The 23486-nt window shown below is 52.7% G+C and overlaps 1 protein-coding gene across 4 annotated transcripts in view; it reads left to right on the top strand.

Annotated features, from left to right (window-relative positions):
- The window catches only part of NDOR1 (NADPH dependent diflavin oxidoreductase 1), a 39070-nt gene extending 17001 nt beyond the window's left edge, over positions 1-22069 (top strand). For 2 of the 4 annotated variants that reach the window (XM_019540585.1, XM_019540586.1), the window contains exons 9-15: positions 2013-2233; positions 3989-4096; positions 5230-5344; positions 6340-6486; positions 7926-8044; positions 13690-13784; positions 15999-16769. In XM_019540585.1, coding sequence (XP_019396130.1) covers positions 2013-2233; positions 3989-4096; positions 5230-5344; positions 6340-6486; positions 7926-8044; positions 13690-13784; positions 15999-16143 — 950 coding nt within the window. In that variant the 3' untranslated portion in view covers positions 16144-16769. Of the gene's footprint in view, positions 1-2012; positions 2247-3988; positions 4097-5229; positions 5345-6339; positions 6487-7925; positions 8045-13689; positions 13785-15998; positions 16770-21061 lie in introns of those variants that run through there. The other 2 variants (XM_019540587.1, XM_019540588.1) reach the window with 2 other exon arrangements.
- Positions 22070-23486: the final 1417 nt, after the last annotated feature.

Genomic DNA, 23486 nt, shown 5'->3' with positions numbered 1-23486 from the left:
TAAAAAAAAAGCCCTCCATGCTGCATGGGGGGCTCTACCATGAGCTCCCCAACCCCCTCTGCTCCCCCAGCCCCTCTACAGATGCCCCGCCCACCAGGCCTCTGGCCCTTTAAGAGAAAAACAAACCAAGAAAGGCCCTGGGCCTCACCACTCCTGCAGTGGCCTTGGGGCTTCGGGGGTCCCCTACATGGTGGGGGGGCAGCGGGGATTGTCCCCTGCCGTCAGGAGCATTGAGTCTGGGGGATTTTTTGTTGGTTTTTTTTCTTAAAGGGCCGGAGCTGACCTGGGTGGGTCACCCGTGCGGGGGCTGGGGGAGTGAGGTGGGAGTCAGGGGGCTTGTGCAGAGGTCCCCATGCAGTGTGGGGCAGTGGGGATCACCCCCCCCTCCCCCGGCCTGGCAGCACCCAGTGATCTGGGGCTTTTTTTTTCCAAACAGCCAGGAGCTGGGGTGGGCGAAGCAGCCATTGCCAGGCTGGGAGAGTGGGTGGGGGATGGGCCTGGCCTGGCTGATTCAGAGATTCAGCAGCAGCCCAATCTCCAAATCAGATTTGGCTGAATCGAATCTGGAAAGTGATTCAAATTGCTGAATCAAATCACTGTCCCCTAAATCAACCGAATCTGAATCTGAAGCAAATACTAGCCACTTCATCCAGGCCTATCAGTCGCTACCTATATGAGTGCTCCCTTTTGGTTTGGTTTCATCCCCAAGAGAATTCAGGAAGTGCTTGGGAGTGGCAGCCCATGTGAGATGATGCAGAACACATCTGCCCTTACTTGGACAACTGGCTTGAGATGGGCTTGAAGGAGTATTCCTAAGAGGTCTCCAGTGCTCTATTCATAGTCCTCAACCTGTTCCAGACTAGGTGTGATTTACAGCATATCAGCTCTTGCTCCCAACCCAGTGAGGTCTTGCAGGTTACTGACTATTAGATGGATGCTTTAAAGCAAAGCCAGACTTTTCTTGAGGCAGGTGTCAGATAGTTGCATCTCCAATGCCCAACCTCAGGGAAAACCCTGTCACAGCAACAAGAACTGACCTCACACTTAGATTCCATGTTATTGTGCCCATGCCAGACTCCATTTCCATTCCACCACCACCACTGAACACTATGTCCATATTTACCTTGCTGTCCCGGTTTCTGTAATCTCCAGAGGTGCACTCCCACACGATCTGCAGAGGGGGTACTACCTCACATACCTCTCATAAGTGGTTCCTTAGCAGTTTATGGTTTAATTGAAACCACCTCTGAACTCAAGGTGTTTGGTCCTGAAAGGAGTCATTGATCCTCCTTATCAGTGTGCTTGAACTCTGGACAGTTTACCTGCCCTACAGAGTTTTTCTGCTGTTTGGGTACTTCCCTGTTCCTAGGTGCTATGCCCTCTGGAGCTTCCTGTTTAAGTACTTGTTGCACACTCATGCCTTTAAAGCATCCATCTAGTAGTTCTTGCCTCAGCCAGGAGGGCTGGTGAGGTCAAAGAAGTGGTGTGTTCTGTGGAATTTGTAAAGGGGAGAGGAAAGTGGTAAGGCCAGGGTGGGTTCTGACTTTCATTTAGGTTGAACTGTCACACTCCTGATTTTCTTCCCCCAAGCCAATCAGGCTCCAGGGAAGCCAGACACACTCAGGACTGTTCCTGGAGAGTGGAGAGGAGGGCAGTAGAGGTTTTATGGGTATATAAGAGAGAAAGCAGGACTTTGGAGGTTAGGGGAGCTTCTGTGGGAGCCTGAATGGGATTGCCCATGTGAACGGCATGTGAGCAAAGCTGCCCTCTGTGACAGGGCAGTAAAGTAGTGCCTCTGCTTCCATATGGAGCTTCACCAGCCCTATGCTTGTTTCAAAGCATTTCCTGCTCCAGTCTGACTGAAGCAAAGCCTAAGGCCAGCATGAGGTGGGCTGGGAGGGAGAGCTCTTTCAGCAAACAAAGGGCTGCTGTGCAGCCTGGGCATCTTGCCCCTCACTTAGGTCAATGCCAAGCCCTAGGGCTCTCTTTGATATTTGTATCTTGCCTTGCAGACATGGCCCTTCCTGCCCACTTGCCCCAGCCCTGCACCATCTGGCATCTGGTCACCCATCATCTGGATATTTCTTGTGTCCCTCGTCGCTCCTTCTTTGAGCTTCTGTCCTATTTGTCACCAGATGAATTGGAGCGGGAAAAGCTGCAGGAGTTTAGCTCTGCGCAAGGTCAGGAGGAGCTATACAGTTACTGCAACCGGCCTCGCAGGACTACCCTCGAGGTAGGGCAGCTGAGTAAGTAATGGGGGCTGGGAGACCTACTCAATTGGCTTTTCTGGGGCTGGTCTTTGAGCTTTTGCCTCTGCTCAGTGAAGCTAAAGCAACTCATATTGGAAGCAAGTCTGAGTAAGTAAGTTGGGCTTCTGGGGCCGTCAAGCCCAGTCTGAAGTCATAGATACTTCTACAACGAGAGCCGTTGCCCCTGGGAACAGTTTATCTATGGGTGCAGAGGACTCCATCCCTTGAAGTATTTCAGTCAAAACTGAAAAACTCTCGTTCTAAAATAAGTGCTCTTGCTCAGCCATGAGAGATGGGCCAAGTGCAAGGCTTGTTAGGTGAGATCGTGCTGGCTTGTGCTGTGCTGGAGGTCAGATTGATTGTACTAGCTCTTTCTGCCTTACTGTCTCTGAGTTATTGCTTTGTGTCATGAATTTTACTTGCTGCTGCACAGCAGGTCTGGGCCTTGTGTTCTGCTTTGGTGCCTTCCCCTGGGATGAACACCAGCATTATATCTTGCTGAAAAGGGAGCCCCTCATGTGCCTCTGGAGTCCCCCACACCAGTGAGTAAGCAAAGTATAGAGCCCCATGCAGCTGTTTGAGATGAAGGCTGTTCATTATGGGGATGCAGTAAGGCTAGCTGGGCTCTTCTTGGTGGAACTACAATGCAGGAGAAAGCGCAAGGAAACTTTGTGGTGGCTCCCCTAGAACGGATTAGAATCTTCTCAAATGGCAGGCCAGACCATCTGTCTCCTCTGCAGTGCCCTAGCTGCCCTGCTCATAGCTGAGGGATGGCTTTCCTTGTTCCCCCACTAACACAGCATGTGGTGAGTGCCACCAGAAAGCATAACCAGTACCAATGGAGAGCGGTTAATTTGACAATGGGGGTGAATGGATCTGCAAAGGGGCACAAGCGCCCAGCCTTTGGCACAGAGCACAGAAGGCTGGGGTGGCAGCTGGCAGCTTGAGAACGTGGCACCTTTAAGGCCCTAGTGTACACACTTCCTCATGTAACCAGTCTGCCTCTCCAGAGGTTGCCAATCTCTGCCCTAAAGTGATGGAGGGAGCAGGCCCTGCCTTTGCCACTTACTCCAGGTGTGTTATCTTTCTCTCCCATACCTGAGCATTCAGCCTCTTCTCCCTGGTACACACTTCCAGCCCTATCCTCTACTTTACCAGGGGCGAAGGAACCAGGAATCCCAGCTTCACTAACCACCTGGTGTCAAAGCAAGAAAAGCATAGAAATGTGTGTGATCAGGTGTTTAAAGATATGTCTTGTAGTGCCCCCTTTCAAGGGGACCAAGTAAAGTCACCCAGGTGACCTTAACTGGAATGTTTCCTTGCTCCAGGAGTTAATTTGCCCTGTTACCACACCCCTCACACCGCTTTGTATATGGCGTTTCTCAGATTCTTTTTTAAAAAAGTATTAACATTGTTGTGGGAAACTGGCCAAGCTGCACTAGCCACTGACAGCAGGTTTGCCTGTCTCACTGCCTGAAATACGGCCAGGTAATGCAAACCTGTCCTGCTGCCTATAGAGCTCTGTACAGTAGAGGCCTCCTCCACCTCACAGGCTGCTGTGTTCTTAGGTGCTCTCCCGCTGAGTAGTGTGGGTGGGAGTGTGTCAGGTGGGAGCCAGCATTCAACAGCTGAACAAAGGGTAGTGCCTGCTAGGCTTGAAGATTTCTTCTCCATGGGGACCTCCCAAGGCAAAGACTCTCCATGGGAACTGCCTTCTCTTACACTTCTGTTGTTCCCAGGTCCTGTGGGATTTCCCTCACACCACTTGTGCCATCCCACCTGCATACCTGCTGGACCTCATCCCTCGGATCAGGCCCCGGGCCTTTTCTATTGCCTCCTCCTTGTTGGTAAGCATCCCAGACCCTCTTGCTCTCATGTGAGGCACATTGAGTTGACATCACTGTGGCTAGAGTTCATGGCATAGGTTCCCTGCCTCAGGCAGATCTTCTGTCAGAAACCCAGCATGGCATGTAGATGAGAGCAGACTGCTTCTGTACCTTGTGGCTGTCCAGACCATGTCTAGGGCTTTGCTACTTGTCTTGGAGACAATGGCATGGTTAGTGCTGTAGGTTTTGATATCTGCAGCCTAGCTAGTCTCCAGCCTAGGTCACTCCCACTCCTGCTCCCGTTGAAGTCATGGGGCTTAGACACTGGATATAGCAAGAGGTTTAGGCCCTGAAATTTGACTGGTCCCTGTGAGCAGTGGGGTGTCATACTCTGGGATAGGGATGGACCTGGTTTCTCTGTTATGCATTTGGGGGGCCATGGTACCCTGCACGTGTCTGTGGCAGTGGTAGAAATGGGGATAGTTAGTGTAAAGGTGGGGAAACCACTTCCCTTTGTGACCAGTAGATGGCATTGAAACCCCAGCCCTGGAGGAGGTTTTGCTAGCTAGTGAAGATGCCCAAGGGCTGTTAGGATTTTTCCCAAACTTTTAAGGTTCAGGTTTCTGGGGTTTGACTATCTCTTCCCCTTTCAGCTATTCAGGGAGGGCTTCTCCTGTCTCTGGGAGTGCTGACAGTTGGCCAGCACCCTATTCCCTCCCCTGCCCCTTGCCCCCCAGCTGAGGGGATCAAAGAGGCAGCTTCAGGTAAAGAAGAGCCTGGGCATGCAGGTAGCTAGAGCCAGAGAAACTACTACCCTGAGCAGGCTGTGGGTCCAATCCTGCAGACCAGCATCCTATCCACTCTAGTACCTTGTCTCCTGCTTGCTTCACATTAATCCACGTGTTTATACATTCCAGCCCTCCCTTTGTCCCCTCTGGTTTGCATTCGGCTCTGGCTGAGAGAGATACACGATGCCGTCTGGCCAGAGGATCTCCTGCTGCCTGTTGTGCAGGGCTGCATGGAGGGGACTTACTTCTTTGCCCATTCCTTTCACCACATGAACAGGGAAGGGCCTGCTAGCTCCCCTAGCTCATAGCTGTAGCCCAGGGCATTTTGCATTTGAACTCCACCTCACCTGAAACCTTTCTCCACAGGCTCACCCCAACAGGATCCAGATTCTCATGGCTGTGGTGCAGTACAAGACACGCCTCAGCAACCCGCGACGGGGCCTGTGCTCTACCTGGCTGGCATCCCTCAGGCCTCAGCATGGTACCTGATCACATTGGACCTCAGTTTGGGCCTACAAGCCACATGCATATCGGCTAGCAAGAGCCTGGATGGAACTTGTGCATATTAGTTGGCAAGAGGCAGGCCTGGGGGCCTGTCAGCAGTGAGCATAGGTCTGAGCTTCCCAGCAGGAAGTGCCTTGCTACCCCATGACATACAGCCCCTTTCTCAGCTGCCAGCCCCAGCTGCTGCACATCCAGCCCCTACCCCAAGGACCCGAGCCATCTCCTGCTTTGGAACCTTTTTTCCTGAGTCCAGCTGCCAAAACCTTCCCTAGCTGCCTGCTTTCCCAGCTAGCCGCTGTGCCACAGTAGGCTGCTTCCAATTTCCTGGGCCCTTCCCTCTGTTGTGAGGGCCAGCAGTGTAGTCCCAGCCCTTCATGGCACTAATGCTGGGCAGGAGAACACTTCTGAGTGTACCAACCTCATCCATCTAAAGAGACCTGTACAGCATGGCCTCCAGTTGGGTTCCTACAGAAGAGATGGTGAGCTGGGTGACTGTTAGAGTGAAGTGTGGTTCCATATGTACTGTGCAGGCTGTGGTCACAACACTCTTTATAAGCTAAGTAGGATTGGGCATGCTTCCAGTACCTGGCTAGGGCCTTTCCCACCCAGCTTGCAGTCAAGGTGAGTCCTATCCGTACCACCACAGTTAGGGGGTACTGGTCTCCAGCAATTCCTTCAGATAAAGACCTTTGTAACCCAACACCCCTCACCTCCCACAACCAGTGTTCAAGTCAAGTGTGTTCTACCATGTGGATCCTGCTTTCAGGGCAGCCCTCCCTGGGCAAGGGGTGTTTTACCATCAGGTAGTTCTCATATATCTATCATGGGTACTGGTTGGCTGGAACCAGGTTGAGCAGCCCCAGAACCATACATGGGGTGGGGGGGTGAATATCTGCTGTGCTTATGTTCCAGTTCTAATTCCAAGATCTGTGGTGGTCAAGCCATGCCCTTTTGGTCTGTTCCTTTTTGCAGGTGATGTCTGGGTGCCTCTCTGGGTAAAGAAAGGAGGAATGAAGTTCCCTGCCAAGCCAGATACCCCCGTGATCATGATTGGCCCTGGTACAGGAGTGGCACCTTTCAGAGCAGCTGTCCAGGAACGTGTTGCCCAGGGCAGGAAAGGTGAGGTCCTCAGTTGGGAATAATCCTCCAGAGGATGTGGGAAAGACTGTGTGTCCAGTGTGGAGGAAAGAGTGTGGCTGGGTGGAGGTGAGGATGCAAGGAGCCGAAGAGAAACAGGGCACAGAGAGACCTAGCCTATACAAGCCCTCCCAGCCACTCTGCTGAACAGCAACTTCACCCTAAGCCAGGACTTGAGGGTGGGGGATTCTAGAGGTCAGGTCCTGTCAGGTGAGTACCATGGGAGGTGAGGGGCACAATCTTTAGTTTGTGGGAGGAGCTGGGAGAACCAGGAAATTCTGGCATCTGGGCCCCTTGGGCTGTGGGGGGCAAATCTTTGATTTTTAGGCTCTTCAGAGTGGGATGTATACACCCATGGGGGTATATCTTTGGCATTTGGATTGATCTGGTTGAAAGGCATGAGGGCCAGGTCCTCCAGATTGGGAAATGGGGGCACAGAGAGGTGAATTAGGTTCTGGGTTGGCACCTTGGCCTGGGTTAACACCCTTTGGCCATTATTTCCAATCCAGCTGTGCAGAGAGGCTCTTTCTGTGTCATCTCTCTGGATCAAGTTGGAGTCTCATCCCCCTTTCTGGCCTGATGGTGCTCCCAGGGGAATGTCAGCAGAGAGGCCAAGAACAGGCTGACCCTGGGAAGTAGGCTGTCCCTTCTGGAAGGGCTGAGGCGGTCTACCTGCTTAAGTACAGATCTCAGGGCTCCTGATCTAGCACAGCTGCCATGCACAAGCCTATGCTGTCTCTCAAAGGGAGCAATGGCTCTGCTCCCACCTCTGCCTCATCTGGGCCATTGTCCAAGGCTTGGGACTTGCTTGCAGTTTCCTGGCTGTGGGTGATGGTGGCCTTGGCATATCCTGCAAAAACCCAGCTCCAGTTCTGATGCAAACAGCTGAAGGCTGCCAGTGAAAAGCCATTAGACTCCCAGGAGCCAGTCATCCTTCCTGGGGCCATCCACCTTATTAGTGTGGCAGGCAAATGCCACTTTTGGGGAATGGCATTTCTCTTATCTCATACCCACTGCACCTTAGCAGAAAGCATGGCTGGGCAGAATATGGGTCAGCTTAGCATATGGACTTGTCAGAGGCTGTCCATGGAGTCTGCAGGACCTGGCAGGCACTACTATCTCTAGGGGCCAGGGCACCTGGCTAGAGAGTGGGTATAGCAGGTTGGAACCACTTGTCACCACAGGCTGCCCCTGAGTTAAAGATGAAGGTGCCTGTCACCTGCTCCAGTTCATGCTACTCCTAGTTCCTGGCTGGATACTTGTGGGGCGCACTGCCTTATCTATGGTTGCTTTCAAGGAGTGTCTTTGAGGCAGTCCCTGCACCTGCAGGCCTGGTCCAAGTGTATTTCATGGGTGCCTGTCTCAGAGCACTTCCCTTGGGGAGCTGGGTTCCCTCCAACACGGTTCTTATTTCTTGGCAGGGAACTGTTTATTTTTCGGCTGCCGCCAGAAATCCAAGGACTTCTACTGTCAGGCTGAATGGGAGGAGCTGGTGAAAAAGGGCTTCCTGACTCTCTTTACAGCCTTCTCCAGGGACCAGGTTAGTGAACAGGCTGGTGCATTTGAAGGAGAGATGGAGCACTCCAGTGCTGCTTCTCTCATAAAGTGATTGATGGGTGCCATGGTACTAATGAAAAGGGGGTGGGAATCCCACAAGACGGGAAGACAGTGTTGGGTATTTTCCTGTACAGATAGTCAGTACAGTTTTGGGAACATAGGAGAGCTCTTCCCATTTACAAAGCCAACAGGAATCTGGGGACAAGAAGATGAGACAGGTGACAATGGTGATGCCAGCAGATAGTGGTATGTGCTCATCTGGGTTGGTAGTGTTCACCCAAAAGGCAGAGTATGAGACGGTCCAATAAGATATGTAGTGTGCGGGGAAGACCACAACTGAGCAATGCCTGTAGCAACCAGAACTCTTTCCCTGGGTGGGAGAACGCCTGGAGAGACAGGGGAGCTGCTGAGGCAAGTCACCCTGTCTCATGGGATGGTTCACATTTGTCTGGAACCAGCTGGGGATTCCGGCTGCCAGGCAGGAGGGCTGTGCTTTTCCCTCCTTGGTGTGGGGGCTTCACTTCTGTCTTTCAGCATCTGCCTCCAGCAGGAGGTTGAGGCTCTGCTGGCCTGTATTGCAGGGCTGGCTTTGTTACAGCTGTAGATTACACTGTCAAGTTGCCTGTAGAGCAGTTTCCCCCTCCTGATGACATGACAGCCTTCCTAAGGTTGGCTTACAGCAGAGAAGGATGAACGCGTGAAGGGCCACTCATTTCCCAGGCTGGGCACTGTCTGTTTCTCAGTCATTCTAGGCCTGTAGACACCAAAGCTGCAGGTCTCCCCTGGGGCAGGTTCCAGAAAGATAGCGTGAAGCACCATTGCTACGGTTCCAAGATGGGGATGTTGCTTGTGAGCATGTGGGCCATGCCAGTATTTCTGAAGGACCAGGATGCTGCCATGCTGGTGTGGTCATGGCCTGGCCCTGATGGTGCTTGCTCTGCATTTCTGTACCTGACTCCTAGTCCAGTGCATGCTGTTGTATAGCTGACTTGCACATGAGTCAGTTACACATGGCAAGATTGTTTCAGCTGCCTGACTTAAAACTGTAGAGGGTGTTGGTCACCAAACCCAGTCTCCACATAAGCAGCATTATGCCCCCCATACTGCTCTGGCCTGTCCCAAGCACCTTTCTGAACAGGACTGGTTTTTTTCCACCACTTTCACTTCCAGTGCAGTAATTGCTGGGGTGTGAGACCTCAGTGCAGTAACCAGGGTGGGTAATGGAGTTAGCCAACTCCATTGACTCCCTCAGGGAATAAACCTGGTATGTTCGGTTTCTAGTGGAACCCAGTGGTTAAAGGCCGGACTCTGTGGAGGGGGCTGGCTCTGGGAAGATGAGCCTCTGCCAGGAGCTCAGTGTTACCATCCAGCTGGGTACACAAATGTGCTGCGTGAAAACAGGAGAGGTCGTTTGAATGGGGCCTCTGAAAGAAGTGTGAGCACAACACGGTGGTTAATCAGCTTTGTTTAAGTGGAGCATGTGACAGATAAAAGGCTCCAAGATCCTGTAAGGTTGCCATGGTAGTAAACTTGGGGGGAAAAAAGTGACAACCCCCACCCCTTCTGCCCCTCCAACCCCATCTATAATTACCAGAGATCCTGGTTTTCTCTGATTAAAAAAAAATCCCCAATTTTTGGATTTAAAAAAGTAACCCAAAATCCACGGTTAAAATGAAACACTACTAATATATATATATATCAGTGATGTTTCATTTTAATTGGTTACTTTTTTTAATTTTAAAATTGGGGATTTTTTTTTTTATCAGAGAAAACCAGGATCCCTGATAATTACCCACTGGCAACTCAAACTCTTACCTCAATCCCTCAGTTGCTTTAAAACCAGCTCTCCCTCTAGCTGCCTTCTGATCTTTGTAAGGTGGTGGCACTGGGGATTTGAGTGGCAGGGCCCTGAGGTAAGCAGAGGTGCCTGCCACGCTGTCGCCAGGGTACCACATCACCTTATTGTGCTTCTCCATTCTCTTCTGCTGCACCATCTGTCCAGCTGACTCTTCTCCCATTCATCTATAATCAGCACAGCTGCTGTTTCCAGGTGTAAAAGCAGCCTTGAAGCCCAAGGCAGATCAGCTAGGCACACAGCCCCAACAAGCTGTGGAACAGCCCCTGTGCCCTGTCTGCTCTGCAATGCTCCAGCTCCCAGCAGCTGAAAAACACCCTGCACTGTTCCCTCTCCATCAGGCTCCTTTTACTTGCTGCTGATGTGCAGCCTGCTAACATGTCTCTTACAAACAAACTAGTTTTATTGAAAATAACTTGTATGCAGATATTCTTCATTGTACTGGCTCTTTCTGCCCCCAGAATGGTCCCACAATGCCAGTTTCAACTCGAATATGGATGTTTTCCAGAAAAGGTGTGAATGGGAACTTATTTCCAGTTAGTTTACATTTTTTTCCCTTCCTTAATGCTTGTCATTGATTTTTCAGACATCTTTTATCTGGCTGCTCATAATACATCAGTTTAATCTCGTTGCAAAATCTCCCCAGCCCTTTGCCTAACTGTATAATTGCAGAGTTTGGTTGGGTTTTTGCTACTATTTTCCTGTTTAATTGACCGCAACAGAAGCAAGTGAGCTGGAAAACTTACACAGCGCCCAGTCCTGCTCCCACAGGCTCTGGAAGGAATGGGAGAAAGGCCCAAAGCAACCAGGTGTTGTCAGTGTCCGTCACCCACCTGCTGTCAGCTGCTTCTTCCACATTGAGGATGAATAGATGAGAGCAGCTAGCCCAGAGCTACTCTGCTTTGTGCTGCAGGCTCTTGCCTTCCTGTCACAGCCCCTCTGAGGCAAAATAAGAATTTGCTGTTCACCCCTGCCCAACAATTTTCCTCAGCAACCTCTAAGGAGCAGCTGGGTTAAAAGCTCTTTTGAAATCCAGGTCGTTTCTGATAATCCAGCCACCTTTACGTACATTTTAAGTCCCACCACGTTGGGCTCAGCCTGAGGCTTGCTGGCCTTGATGTTCCTCTTCAGCTAGACATTTGATAACTCCTTTCAAGAGGTGATAGAAATTGTGCTGCATCCATGTCTGTGTGATCCTGTCCTGTTTTGTGCACTCACGATGCTAGGTCTGGCTGCCTGTACTGTGTGCCTTCTTTCCTGAATAAGAAGACATTGAGAAATACTCTGGGGAGCTGGGAAACAAAGTACCTATGCATTCAGTGCAGACCTAGAGAAGGGTAATGACACCGTTTCTTGACAGTTTCTAAGGAAACATGGTTTGAAAGAACCTTTTGGCCAAAATGCAGTGATGATATATCATGCAGGCACTTGGGTTCTTCCCTCTACAGAGGGCTGGCAAGCCTGTTGACTCGTACAAGTGCTCATGCTCCAAGATCCTGGCCTGAACCAAGACTCAGGAAGTGCCTGGAATTCCCTCCCCCAGCCTGAGTCACCATCTCAATCCCCTTGTTCTCCTGACCTTTCCCTTGTAGGAAAGAGGGAGACTGCGCCCTGTTTTAAGCTCTCCCCTTGCATGTTTCCAGCACATCACATTCTGGTTTTGAAGAGCCATAGTACATAGGATGTTTACTGGCTGTGCAACTAGCAGTGGGTCATTTAAGGACTTGAGCAGAGTCCCAGCCTCATGGGCAGAACCACTGTCAGCACTTAGCTGATCAACATTAACGATGCTGAGCTGTGGGTGGCCATGGCTGGCTGTCAGTGCCTACAATGTGTTTGCTCACCTATGATGGCCATCTCAGCCAAACTCTGACTGGGGGGGAGCTTTGCGCCTCAGATGACCTTGCTGCCTCCTATCCAGTATGACTACTTCCTGGGACAAATGCATGGAATGATTTTAGCTTGGGAGACTGATACCTGCACCAATGGCAGCCCATACCAAGAGCTGCTTTGGGGACTTCTACCAGGGAGGTGGAGTGTTCCACATGTCCACATTGCATCTCATAGTGGCCTGGAATGGTTGAAATCCAGTCACAGTCTCTTGAGCTTCAACTATTGATGGGGAAGGGCCAGGTTGCCAGGGTAAATACTCACTGGCCCATAATGAGCAATGTTTTAAGAGCCTGGCTTAGTGGGAGGGTAGAAATGAGCTCTGTCAGGCACTCTGCCTCAGTGTCTGTGCTGGGTTGCTCCATGTTACTGGTATGTTTATCAATAGTTTATACAGGGTTGATCAATGATTCATGGGTGGTATAAGCAAGTTACAGACACAAGTAGGCTGTTAGGTAGCAGTAAGTACAATGGTCAATGGTGTTGCAGGAAGCCAGAAGCTAGTGGTAGGAGCAATGTGTTGGACTCTAATAGTTTTTACAACTGTTTCACCATTTGATAAAGCATCTCGGACCCTCTTCTGAGCTTACGTATACACATCTCCTCGCCAGAGAGCCCGACCCTGCAGGGCATTCCACAGCGGGTAACTGCATGCATTTGAACCAGGGCACCTGGGAGGGGATCCAGGCTTTGTGCAGAGAGCAGAATCCACTGAGTATAAAATGGCACTTCCTTACTTCAGGCCTGATTGAAAGGGGCAAAGTGCAGTAGTCTCACTTGCCTGCTGCTGGTTCACTAATGGCAAAGATGATGGACAGGGTTGAGAGGTACACCTAGTGCCCATTCAGCTCCACCAGTGGCAAAGATGAGTCTTCCCTATTTTCATGCTCACTGTAGTGTATCTGTAGCACTCAAGCCAATCATTTCCAATGGACCTAGCAGTGAAGGGCCTGGACCAGTTCGCTGCTGCTGGCATAGCTGCATTAGAGGGGCAGGTGCTGAGAGCTGTCCTCTCTGAGGGATCCTGCTACAGTAGGACAGCTTTACTACCCTGCCATACCCCAGAAGGAAGCTGCTTGGAGATGCAATGAACTAGTCACCACCTGTCTGCCTGGCCCCCTCTTTTCAGGCTAGCCCTGCTGCATTTCTGAGTTGCAGGAGTAGGTTTTAGCCCCACAAAGGGGTAGGGGTCCAATGTTGGTCCAATGGCAGGAGGAGCAGTCTTAAGCTTTGGCACTTGGTGTAAGGTGGAAAGTCTTCATTCAAGGCAGGGGCAAGGCATGGCAAGCTTTTCACTGGCACGGCTGCAGTCTTGGGATGGTCTGAGGACAGGTAGTGTCACAGTTGTATTTCAGTGCTAGTCTGAGGGTGTGGGGATGGTTGGAGATGGCTGGAAGGATTATTTCTAGGGAATCTATAGCTTGCAGCTTCTCTAGGTCATGGCCCAGCAGTGCACCAACTAGTACCTACAGCTGCTGGCAGGAGAGGTGCAGGGAAGGGATCCCTGTCTATTTACTGTAGCCACTCAGTTCCTGATGTGGCTTTGTCTCTCAGCGATTGCCCTGCTGTGTTCACGTCATAGTGGCTTGTCCCTCCCAGTTTTGCCCCAGTGAGGATGAGGATCTGTCCCCAAGAAGCTTGCAGTGCAAGCGATGGTTGTATGGTCTAGGTCTGCGGGCACTGTGAAGCACCTGGATCAGTTCTGCCTGCTTCTAGATGGGGTTGGTACAAACTGGGCTGTTCAGAACACTAACAAATCAGTAATAGGGGAGGAATCCTACCATTTGCCCCTCTCTACCTTCTCTAGCAAGATGAGCAGCACTGGTGTCTGTGCTGGCAGCTAGAATCCACTGCTGCTTATCATGGTGTGTACTTCCCCACAGGAGGAAAAGATTTATGTCCAGCACCGAATCAGAGAAAACAAAGGGCTGGTGTGGAACCTGCTGAGCCGTGACAATGCTCACATCTACCTGGCTGGGTAAGTACTGGCTGGCTCAGGGTGCTGCCATCTCAGGGTGCATCTGAATAGTGTCGGAGTGGGGTATTTTCATTCTTCCTATCGTCCAGGTAGAAATCAGAGTGGTCAGTCCTGCTATGGCACAGCCTGCTGATTTGATAGTTGGCAGAGTGTTGTACAGTGGGGAAACTGTCTGTACATTTTCCAGAGTTAGAATTGCAGCCAGGTTGGGGTTAGCAGCACTGTACTGTTGTCCCTACAGGACGGCATTATTACATGTGCCTGGTGCATCTATTTCAGTGCTCAGGGTACCTGAGTACTCAGAATTCCAGTGGTTTCCTAGAACAGACCATGCCCTAGGTCCATTGTTTATCAACAGAACGGTCACTTGTCTTCCAAGTGACTGCTGTCAGGGATCAGTTGCAAACAGGATCCCAATGATCTCCCTAGGGGAAATCTTGAATAGAGCACCTACAAGCAAGGAGGCATGCAGCTCTATAGGTCATGTGATCATGAAGTGGAGAGAATTTTAGAATGCTCTCACTCTCTCCCCCCACCCCTGCTTTCCGTGAGTTTCAGCTACAGCACCACAGCCCAGGGAAACTATTTGATAAGGTAAAGAATGGAGGCAGCATCCGGGATAATGGCAGCCTAGACCTTATAGGGCTTTATAGCCATCCAGTATCATGATTTGCATTCAGAAATTGGTCCTCAGCCAGAGCAGAGCATGGCATGGGCCCCGTCATGTGCTGCTTCTCCGTTTGCCCCAACCACATTATGCACCAGCTAAGGATTGAGGTTTTGTATCCAACCTCACACAGAGTCTGGAGGTGACCAAAGCTTGCATCAGCAAGGCACAGCCCATGTCTAAGGAAGAGGAGTACTTTCTGTGGCCAGCTGCCTGCACTGCTCTGTGAGAATAGAGGCATGGAGAAAGAGCCAGTAAGATCCCAAAGTCTCCAGTTTCCTAAGCAATTAATGGACACATGCCCTTTAATATGTCTGTGGTCCCTATTAAGAGGAGTCAGTAGGTCTCAATTCTCAGCTCCTGAAGAAAAGAACAAAGCCATTGATAAGGCTCAGTCTGTCCCAATTAGAAGCTAGGTTGGAGACACCACTGCATCCAAAGCAACAGTGACCAGTCACTGCGGTGTACCAGAGCCAAAACTGGGATCTCTCTGGACCTTTCCCCTATGGCATGTTGAGACTGAAAGTCTGAACTTAGGTTGGACTTTGCTCATGGGCCTCTAAAACAAAAAATGAAAAGCCAGTGAAATATCTGTGTAGTTCCTGCACTCGCTAACACAGGGATCTGGCACTTAAAGTGGTATTTACAGAGGGATCCTGTCATCTGCCCTTTGACCTTTGAACACCATCTCTTACTCTTAGTGCTTTCAGTCGTGTTCTCCTAGAGCCTGTGAGACCTGACTTCTTTGGCAGGTTGTCTCTGCTTCCAAGCCTGCCTACATGAGTTTCTGGCTTGCACTACAGCCCTTTGCCCTTATTTGTTAAGTATTTTACATTTGTATTTTGGGGAACCCTGGAGATCTCTGCCCAGCACTCACTGACTCTGAGCGGAGGCTGGTATAGTTCAGGCTGTTAGTTGGAAAGTGCAGTCTGGCATTAGAGGGTCTGTGCTCATAAGACTGGAGCCTTATTCCTAGCTCTGCCAGTGACTCACCAGGTGGTCTTGGGTAAATCATTTAATCTGTGTGCTATTGCCTCCTAATCTCAGAAAGGAGTGTAGGGCTAGTTCGGCTCCCACAAAGATGTTTAGGGCTTTCCTGGTGTCTATAAAGTGCTTTGGGTTCCTTGGGAGGAAGGGGCCATGGAAGGGTGGAGCATAGTCTTTGTCCAGCATCTTGCATTAGGTAATCACTGAGTATGATTATTGCTATCATCATTAATAGTAAGATCAAGAGGGCTTTTTTCTCCTCTGCTTCCTGCCAATCCAACTCAAGAGCAGGAACTTCACTGCCAATTCTCAGAGTGACACTGACCTCCCTCACATTCTTGGAAGTACCAGCTCAGGTTTTGTTTACAAGCCAGGAAATGATTTGGCTGAGCCTCTGGCTCTGTGACTGCTTGGCCTTGTCTGCCCTGAATGTGCAGTGTCACTAAGGCTAGCATGCCATGTAACAGGGTCCAAAGGGTGCAGCAGAGGCTTTAAAGTACAGAGCCTGGACCATGTTCTCCTGTCTTGGGCACACAACAGTGGCACTTTTTCTCTTCCAGAAATGCCAAGGAGATGCCAGCGGGTGTCGCAGAGGCCCTAAAAACAGTGTTCCAGCTAGAAGGAGGCCTGTCTACTTCAGAAGCTGAGGAGTACCTTGCAGCCTTAGAGCGATCCCGTCGCTTCCAGTCAGAAACTTGGTCATAATCCCAGCCCCGAGCTGGGCCTGCTCACAGCTGAGTGCATGTAAGCACAGAGGAGTGAGCCTGCAGGAATCATGTCTAATAAACCCCCAGGCACCTGGCTTCAACCTCAGTCCAAGGGTGTCTCAGCCAGCATGGCTGGCCTGCTGGTGATGGGCTTCGGCCTGGCAGCTGTTAAGTTTCCCCAAGCCAGGCCTTGCAATTTTGGCTGCAGCCAACCCTTGTCTTTCATAGCTGTCTGGAGTGTGATGGACACTTACTATCCTAACCAAATTCACTTATATTCTTGTCTGTTGTCCTCTGGGATTGTGAGCACCACCTCATTAGTATGGACCAAGACCCCAGACTCGGCTGTTCTGTGGCTTAAGGTGCTAGATGGACACAACCTGCTGCCCCTGGAGCCAGGGTTCTAGGGTACGTGTGATCTGGTGCAATTCCTAGATGGAGCACATGGAACAACAGCTATGGGTTGGGAGGTTGCGAGTAGGTTTCCCTTGATCCCTTGCCCACAAGTATTGAGGAGTGCCGTTATTCCCACTCTGTGCAGGTCAGAGAATTCAACTGTGACTTGCTTCAGGCCCAAGCGGGCGTGTGGCAAAGTCCTGAATAAACCAGGTCTCTGAACTCCCAGTGTGCTGTCTGTGCAATCAGAGCCCTTTGTGTTCTGTAAATGTGTTCTGCTGCCTAGGGGCCCCTGGAGTGCTTGAAGCAGCAGTCCCTGGTGTCTTCTGGAGTTTACCAACCCCCTAAACCCACCTCTCGAAGTGTGAACTTCCCCTTTCCTCAAGGGCTGCCATGAAACCTCAGCAGGATAATTAAAATGTTGCACATTTTTATACCCCCTCGTGGAGCCCAGCAGCCAGCCCTGCTGCTCCCTCCAGCTTGTAGCACCTGCACTGCAGTTCCGAGTGACTAGAGTCCATATGGGCTGGGCACCAAGCTGAAAGTATGCACAAGGGTCTGGGGATGCTGTTTGACCAGGCCACAGGCCACAGGCCCAGGGAAGTCGCAGAGCCTGCCCTTGGAATCTGCCTTTGGTGGGGCAGAGGGCATGGATACAGATTCAGATGCAGCTGTACAGTGAAGGAAGGGTTTCATTACACTTCTCACCAGGTAGCCAGTCCCCAGTACAGGTAGCAGCAGACTCCTGGCTCCCTTTGCCTTGGCTTGAGATATCAGGTGTGACGGCTAGGAGCCCAAGTCCAGTGTGGGTCTTTTCCCTGAGCCTTACTGTCATGGGCCTCTTTGAGAGGCAAAAGTGGGGCTGGAACTTGCCCCAGGCTGGCCAATGCAATTCCCCCGCTTTGAATGACCACCCATCACTCAACTGCTGGGAGTGGGATGGCTCCACAGTGCAGCTTTCCCAGGTCTGGGCAGGTACAGGTTACTATTTTCCTCTACACATGTTATCACCAGTAACAAGTGGTGTGAGGATTGCATTTAGCATCTGCTTCCTCTGTGCTGTTATCCCCCTTTCCCTCTTCCTGCTCCTCTGGCCCTGTGGTTTCCCCATCCAGCCCCTTTCCTGACTTGCGTGTGTCTGCAGTGCCCCTATGCTATTACCTCTGCCCAGTGTCTTGGGCTTGTGGAGCTCAGGTCATCACTCCTATCCAGCTCTTTGTAGCCACTGTGTAAATAGTAATTAGTGTCCTGGATGTGAGTCAGTCCCCAGGCCAGTTTCTTTACAGCTGGGAGCAGATGTCTGTGCTGCCCCAGGCCAGGATGGGAATGCTCTCAGGCAGGAAGGGGAAGTGAATGTTGTGCATGCCAGCAGTGTGACCATGCTGGCCCCCACCCTGGATCAGCAGATGGGCCTTTGCAGGTGGTTGGGCAGCCTACATATGTGGGACTGTTAAAGCTTTATCTTCTGCATCACTCTGTAGCTGGACTGATTTTATAAGTAGGGTGTAGATAAAATAAAGTTTTCCCACGTTAATTAGCCAGTGGTGGCCTTACACTGAAAGGGGCTGAGCTGGAAGACCTGTTCTCCCACATCCTGTGAGCAGGCTCAGGAAGGGCAGGGCATGCCAGGCTTCCTTCTTCCCTGCTAGGACTTTTTCATGTCCACTCCAACCTGGGTTGAGGACTCCTTGCTGTGGTAGCACGTTTCCCTTCTAATTTTCATCCCTGGTTCTTCTTGCCTGTGGCATTGGGCTGCATGTACACTATGAGGAGGAGCCAGGCTGTGTAGCAGAGCTTTTCAGACCAGAACACCAACTCTGGTTACATGAAGGGCCCAGGCATGAGGCAGGGCAGTGCTGGGGTGGAAATGTTTCCAGCAGGCTCAGGTTGGCCTGCGTTTGAGCACTGAGTCTGATGCCTGGTTAGAACCTGATGCCCGGTGAGGGTCAGGAACAAAAGGGGGGTAGCTGATAATATGTTGAGTGGGCTGGCCAAATCTCTTTCCTGAACACTGTGGGAGGAGGGCTGTGATTGTCCCTGAAGAGGCTGTCAGTGCCACTGAGGAAGATGCAAACCAAGGATCTTCAGAGGCTACAAATGTATGAGCCAAATAAAAGGGGTCACCCTGAGCAAGTGCAACTGTATCTGCTGAGGCCCATGGCTCATGGAAAATGTGAAAGCCAAAGGAGGCTTGGGGCTGACAGGAGATGGCTGGGTTGGGTGTGGCCAGAAGATGAGTACCAATCTGAAGCTGGACCGACAAAAATGCCAGTGGATGTAGTACTGGGGGGAGGGCTACAGGCTTGGAGGCTTGAGGTCACAGTGAAGGCAGGAGGAGCCTTGGGAAACACCTGGGTGAGGAGGCACTTGCCCTGCAAAGTCTTAGGCACAGAAGCACCAAGACAGTGGTGATAAAAAAACAGGGAGTGCAGGGAGCAGCAGGGACTTTATGGCAAGACAGGGGGTGCAAGCCAAACTTGCAGTAACAGTGGGACTATCATGGTACCATCCCATGCAGCCCTCAGGGGAACAAAGCAGGGCTCAGGGCAGTGGGCACCAGACCTGAATGAAGAGTGCAAGGTCCTGGTGCAAAGCGGATCCTGGCCCCGGGGAGGGGGGAGCAGTGATGCATTAGCTGCAGATGGGAACCCAGACCTTGCTAAGGTGAGCTGGAGGAAAGGCTGAATGAGGAAGAATCCAACTGGAGCCAGCCCCACCCCATGAGCTCTGATTGGAGCTGGCAGGAGGCTGGCTGGGCCTGGTACAGGCTGCCTGCTCTCCCAGAGTTGATTACAGAAGCTGACAAACCAGACTGTCTACACTTGGCCTCCCAGCTGCTGACAGCCTTCCCCTGGAAGGAGCTCCCCAGAGCAGCTGGGATTTGGAAGGAACCAGACAGAGCTCCAGGGCTCCTGCTGTGATGTGAAAGACTGGACAAGGGAACGCTGTGGGAGCAGCCCTTCCCGATCGCCCTGCAGGCTGCCTGCTGTGCTAGCACTGGACTTGTCTTCCTGGGGCTGGTCAGTATCTGCACTGAAACGGGAAGAGGGGAGCAGCTGCTCTTGTGGGGTGACGGACGTGTCTGCCCAGACTGGAGTGCCATCCTTGGAGTGTGGGATGGGAGCTCTCTTCTGGTGCCTCAGCCTGTCTACCTGGGGGTCAGCATAAGGATGAACCCGCAGGGCACCAGGACAGAGAACAGACACAGGTGCTGTTAATCCCCCTCAGTGCCAGCCCGGGACAGCTGTCCTGTAGGCAGAGCCCGCTCCCTGCCCCGGGCCCTTGGACACATCCTGCTGCAGCCTGACTCTTCACCGCCGTCCTGGAAGAAGGGGGAACACAAGCACAGCCAGCCCCCGCTGGGAGTCTCTCTGCTGCTGCTATGATGAAGCAGCTGCAAGCATGTCAGGAATCAGACACAGAGGAGAATGACTCTGGCTTCAGGCCCCTGTGCAGGTCAGAAGGGGAAAATGATGCTGTGGGATGTGGCGCGAGCTCCTGCATCTGTGGCCAGAGCGATACAGCAGCATCCCCTGAGCACAGAGGGGGTGCTCAACCCTCAGGTGAGGTGCCCAGCACTCAGCTGGACCAGTGGGACCTGGGGGGTGTGCCAGAGCCTCTGCTGGAGACCCCCAAATCACTATCCATCAGCAGCTGCCCCAGGACATCGCTGCTGGGGGTGTACCTGCCCGATGGCCCCACTGCCCTGGACAGCACCCCCCAGACACAAGAGCCCAGCAGCAGCCAGAGTCCTGTACCTCCACAAGAGCTCCCCAGCCTGGAAGGGGCCTCCTGCCAGAGCCTGTCCTTGATCCTGCCCTGCAGGGAGGAAGGGGAGCAGGCTCCCAGTGATGGGGCAGGGGTGGTTGCGTCCTGCTGCATTGAGGCGGAAGAAGGCTGTGACAGTGAGGACGAGTGTCCCATCTGCACAGAGCCGTATGATGGCACACGGCACAAGCAGGCCCTGCTCAATTGTAACCATGTGCTGTGCAACAACTGTCTGAATGCTATCATGGAGGCGGCAGATGCTGCTGAGATTGGGCGTGTGCGCTGCCCCATTTGCCGCCAGAAGACGCCCATGCTGGAGTGGGAGATCTGCAAGCTGCAGGAGGAGATGCTGCTGCTGCATACCCAGCCATCCCCACCCTCGCCTGTGGCTGTGCCACACACACTTCCCCTGCGGCAGCCAGGCCTTTGGGGGGCCCTGGAGCACCACTTCCAGGTGCGCTTTCACACGGGCCGCATGGTGGGCTGCCTGCCCTGTGTGCGCTACCCCCTGTGCCTGATCCACCACCTGGGACGCCTGGAGCAGCAATGTCGCTGCTGCTACTTGCTGGCCCTGATGGCGCTGCTGGTGGCTGAGATGCTCAGCCTGCTGCTCGTATTCCTGCCCATCGTGCTCCTGGTGCTGCTCTTCCTTATCCTGGATAAGTAGTTGCCTGAAGGGAAGGAAAGGAAAGACATCATGCTCCAAAAGGAGACACTGGCCTGGAAGGGCCTCCTGTTCCCCATCAATGCAGGAGGACCAGGTTGGAGTGTCGGGCAGCACAGAGCAGCAGGAATTGGGTGTCCTGGCCAGCATCCCCCTGGGGGTTGCTGCTGCTCCCCTCAGCAGAGCAAAGCCCTTGCTGGGCTGGACTGAGCTGTTGGCACAGAAGCAGCTGGTAGAGCACCCAGGGAGCCACCCCTGGATCTCCTGGAGAGGCTTGTAGCCCTTCTGGAGGCAGCACATTTCCTGAGGTACAGGCATGAGCTTCAGGCAAGGGGATGCCCAGAGCTGACAAGTTTGGAGTGGGAATGGGGGCAGTGGACCCAGCCAGTCCAGTGTAGAATTTATACTCCGCATTGAAGGTTATACTCCCAGCAGTGCCCAGGGAGTCCCAGAGCCAAAACTAATACTTCTGTCACCCAGTTACTTTATGGCCCAGCTAGTGGCAGTGGAGCAGCTCTGGGGCAGAAGTGTGAAGCAAGGCAAAAGAGAGGCTGTTGGTACCATGCTTCAGCCCAAGCTTCTCCATCCCAGATGGCGTGTGCTTCAGAAAGGCTGGTTAAGTTCAGAGCCAGGTCATGCAGCTCACCACCCTGGCAGGAGGCAGGCCTGCCTCCATTACTCCCGCAGCATGTGCACAGCTCTGCCAGTGCCCTCCCCTCCAGATCTACAGCTGCCCACTATCCCAGCCTGGGGGTTGCCTCTCAGCCCTGTGCCATCCCTGGCATCCCAGCCTCGGTCCAATGAACTACATGAGGCTTTTGTGACATGCAGCTGGGAGCAGTGAGACCCACCAAACTCACTGAAATTGTGACTGAATGGATGTAAGCCCAGCCTCCCAGGACCGAGCCATAGCCTCAGACAATGGCTCTCACAGTGGGACTGAGCTGCCTGCCAGGAGGCAGTGGGTAACAATGTGTTCCATGTGTCCTACAGCCTTGTGACTCGGCAAGCAAAGACACCCTCTGTTCCAGCCACCCTGTGCTGTGTTTGATGCTCTTGGGCTATAAAGGCGCTGGCAGAGCAGCTTGCCACTCCATATTCATGATTTCGCTCCATTTGCACGGGGCCAGCTCAGCTCCACACTGCATGCAGCAGCAGGCATCAGAGGGGTGCTGCCCTCCGTACGCCCTGATGCTGTGTCCCCAGTGTTTCCAGCAGTGCAGCATCAGGCCTCAGCAGCCTCCTGTCATACAAGGCTGTGGTACACTTTGTGGGTGATGGGCAGCTCTGATCCTGATGACTCATGAGCTGGAGGTGGAGCTGGAGGTAGGTTAGGTCATAGCTCTGACCCTAGTCTACCCAATGGGAGCAGCAGTACTGAGCAAGGGCCCCTTTTTACAGCTGTTCTCAAAGCAAGAAGCTCCTGGCTTTTTGCTGAGCTGAAGAAAAGCTTGGGCTCCCATGAGCTTGGACAGAGCCCCTAGGTTTAAACCTTTGCTGCTAGTAGGCAGGGCCCTTCCCCCACTGCAGCAGCTCAGGATGGGCACTCAGCCCTTTACAGTTTAGAGCCAGTGCCAGGGCAACTGCTTCCCAGTCCCAGCACTTGCACCCTGCTCACAAGACCTCATGCTTTGCCCTCCCACTACCTTGGGCGCCAGGCACCGGCTGTTCTTCACTGCTGTTTGCCCTTACCTGCACACAGATAAGGGAGCAAACAGTGCCCTGCTGCCCCCAAGGGCAGAGGAATGTCAGACAGAGCTCCCAGCACCTGCACCTGCACCAGCACCAGCACTACCCCATGGCCAAGACCTTAGTGTGAGGGCAACAGCACAGGACCAGGTGCTCCCCGTACAGCCCTGGTGCTGGAAGAGTCACCTGTTACCCTGGAGATGGGGTGGATCAAACAGGAGGAAGAGTTGTGGGAGCACAAAGGACAGAGGCATAACAGGCTGTGTGGGCAGCAGGGCTGTGGCAGCTGACAATCTTGTGCCCCCTCTATGTGGGCACCAAGGGTTGGGATCCCAGGGGATCACTCCTCATTAGCTCCAGCTGGTCTGGCTTGCAAAGCAGTCCTCAGGCAAGGCTGCCACAATCAACTGCAGGGGCCAGGGCGGGGGCTTGACCCAGCCCAGCTCTGCCAGCCGCCTCCTCCCAGTCAGAGAGGGGTTAACCCCTTCCCACCACGACCCCTGCTTGCCTCCGGCTGTGCTGGGGGTCAGCAGGGGGCTCTGTGGCTGCTGGGGGGTGTCTGAGGTGTCTGGGAGGCTTCGGCGGAGTGGGGGCGCAGCAGGCTTTCACCCGCGCGTCTCTTGCTGCTCTGGAGCCTAGCAGGAAAACGGACCTTACGACACAGGCTGAGAGCCATGGGGCTCTTTAGCCTGGAAAAGTGCAGGCTCGGGTGATCTAATGGCCACCTGTAAGTTTATCAGGGGTGACCCACAAGGATCTGGGGGAACATTTGTTCACTAGAGCGCCCCATGGGATGACGAGGTCGAACGGTCACAAACTACTGC

This window comes from Crocodylus porosus, unplaced genomic scaffold, assembly GCF_001723895.1.
Source record: "Crocodylus porosus isolate Cpor-Errol unplaced genomic scaffold, CroPor_comp1, whole genome shotgun sequence".
Lineage (NCBI taxonomy): Eukaryota > Metazoa > Chordata > Crocodylia > Crocodylidae > Crocodylus > Crocodylus porosus.
Note: the sequence above shows the minus strand (reverse complement) of the source record. Positions and strands in the feature narration are given on the sequence as shown.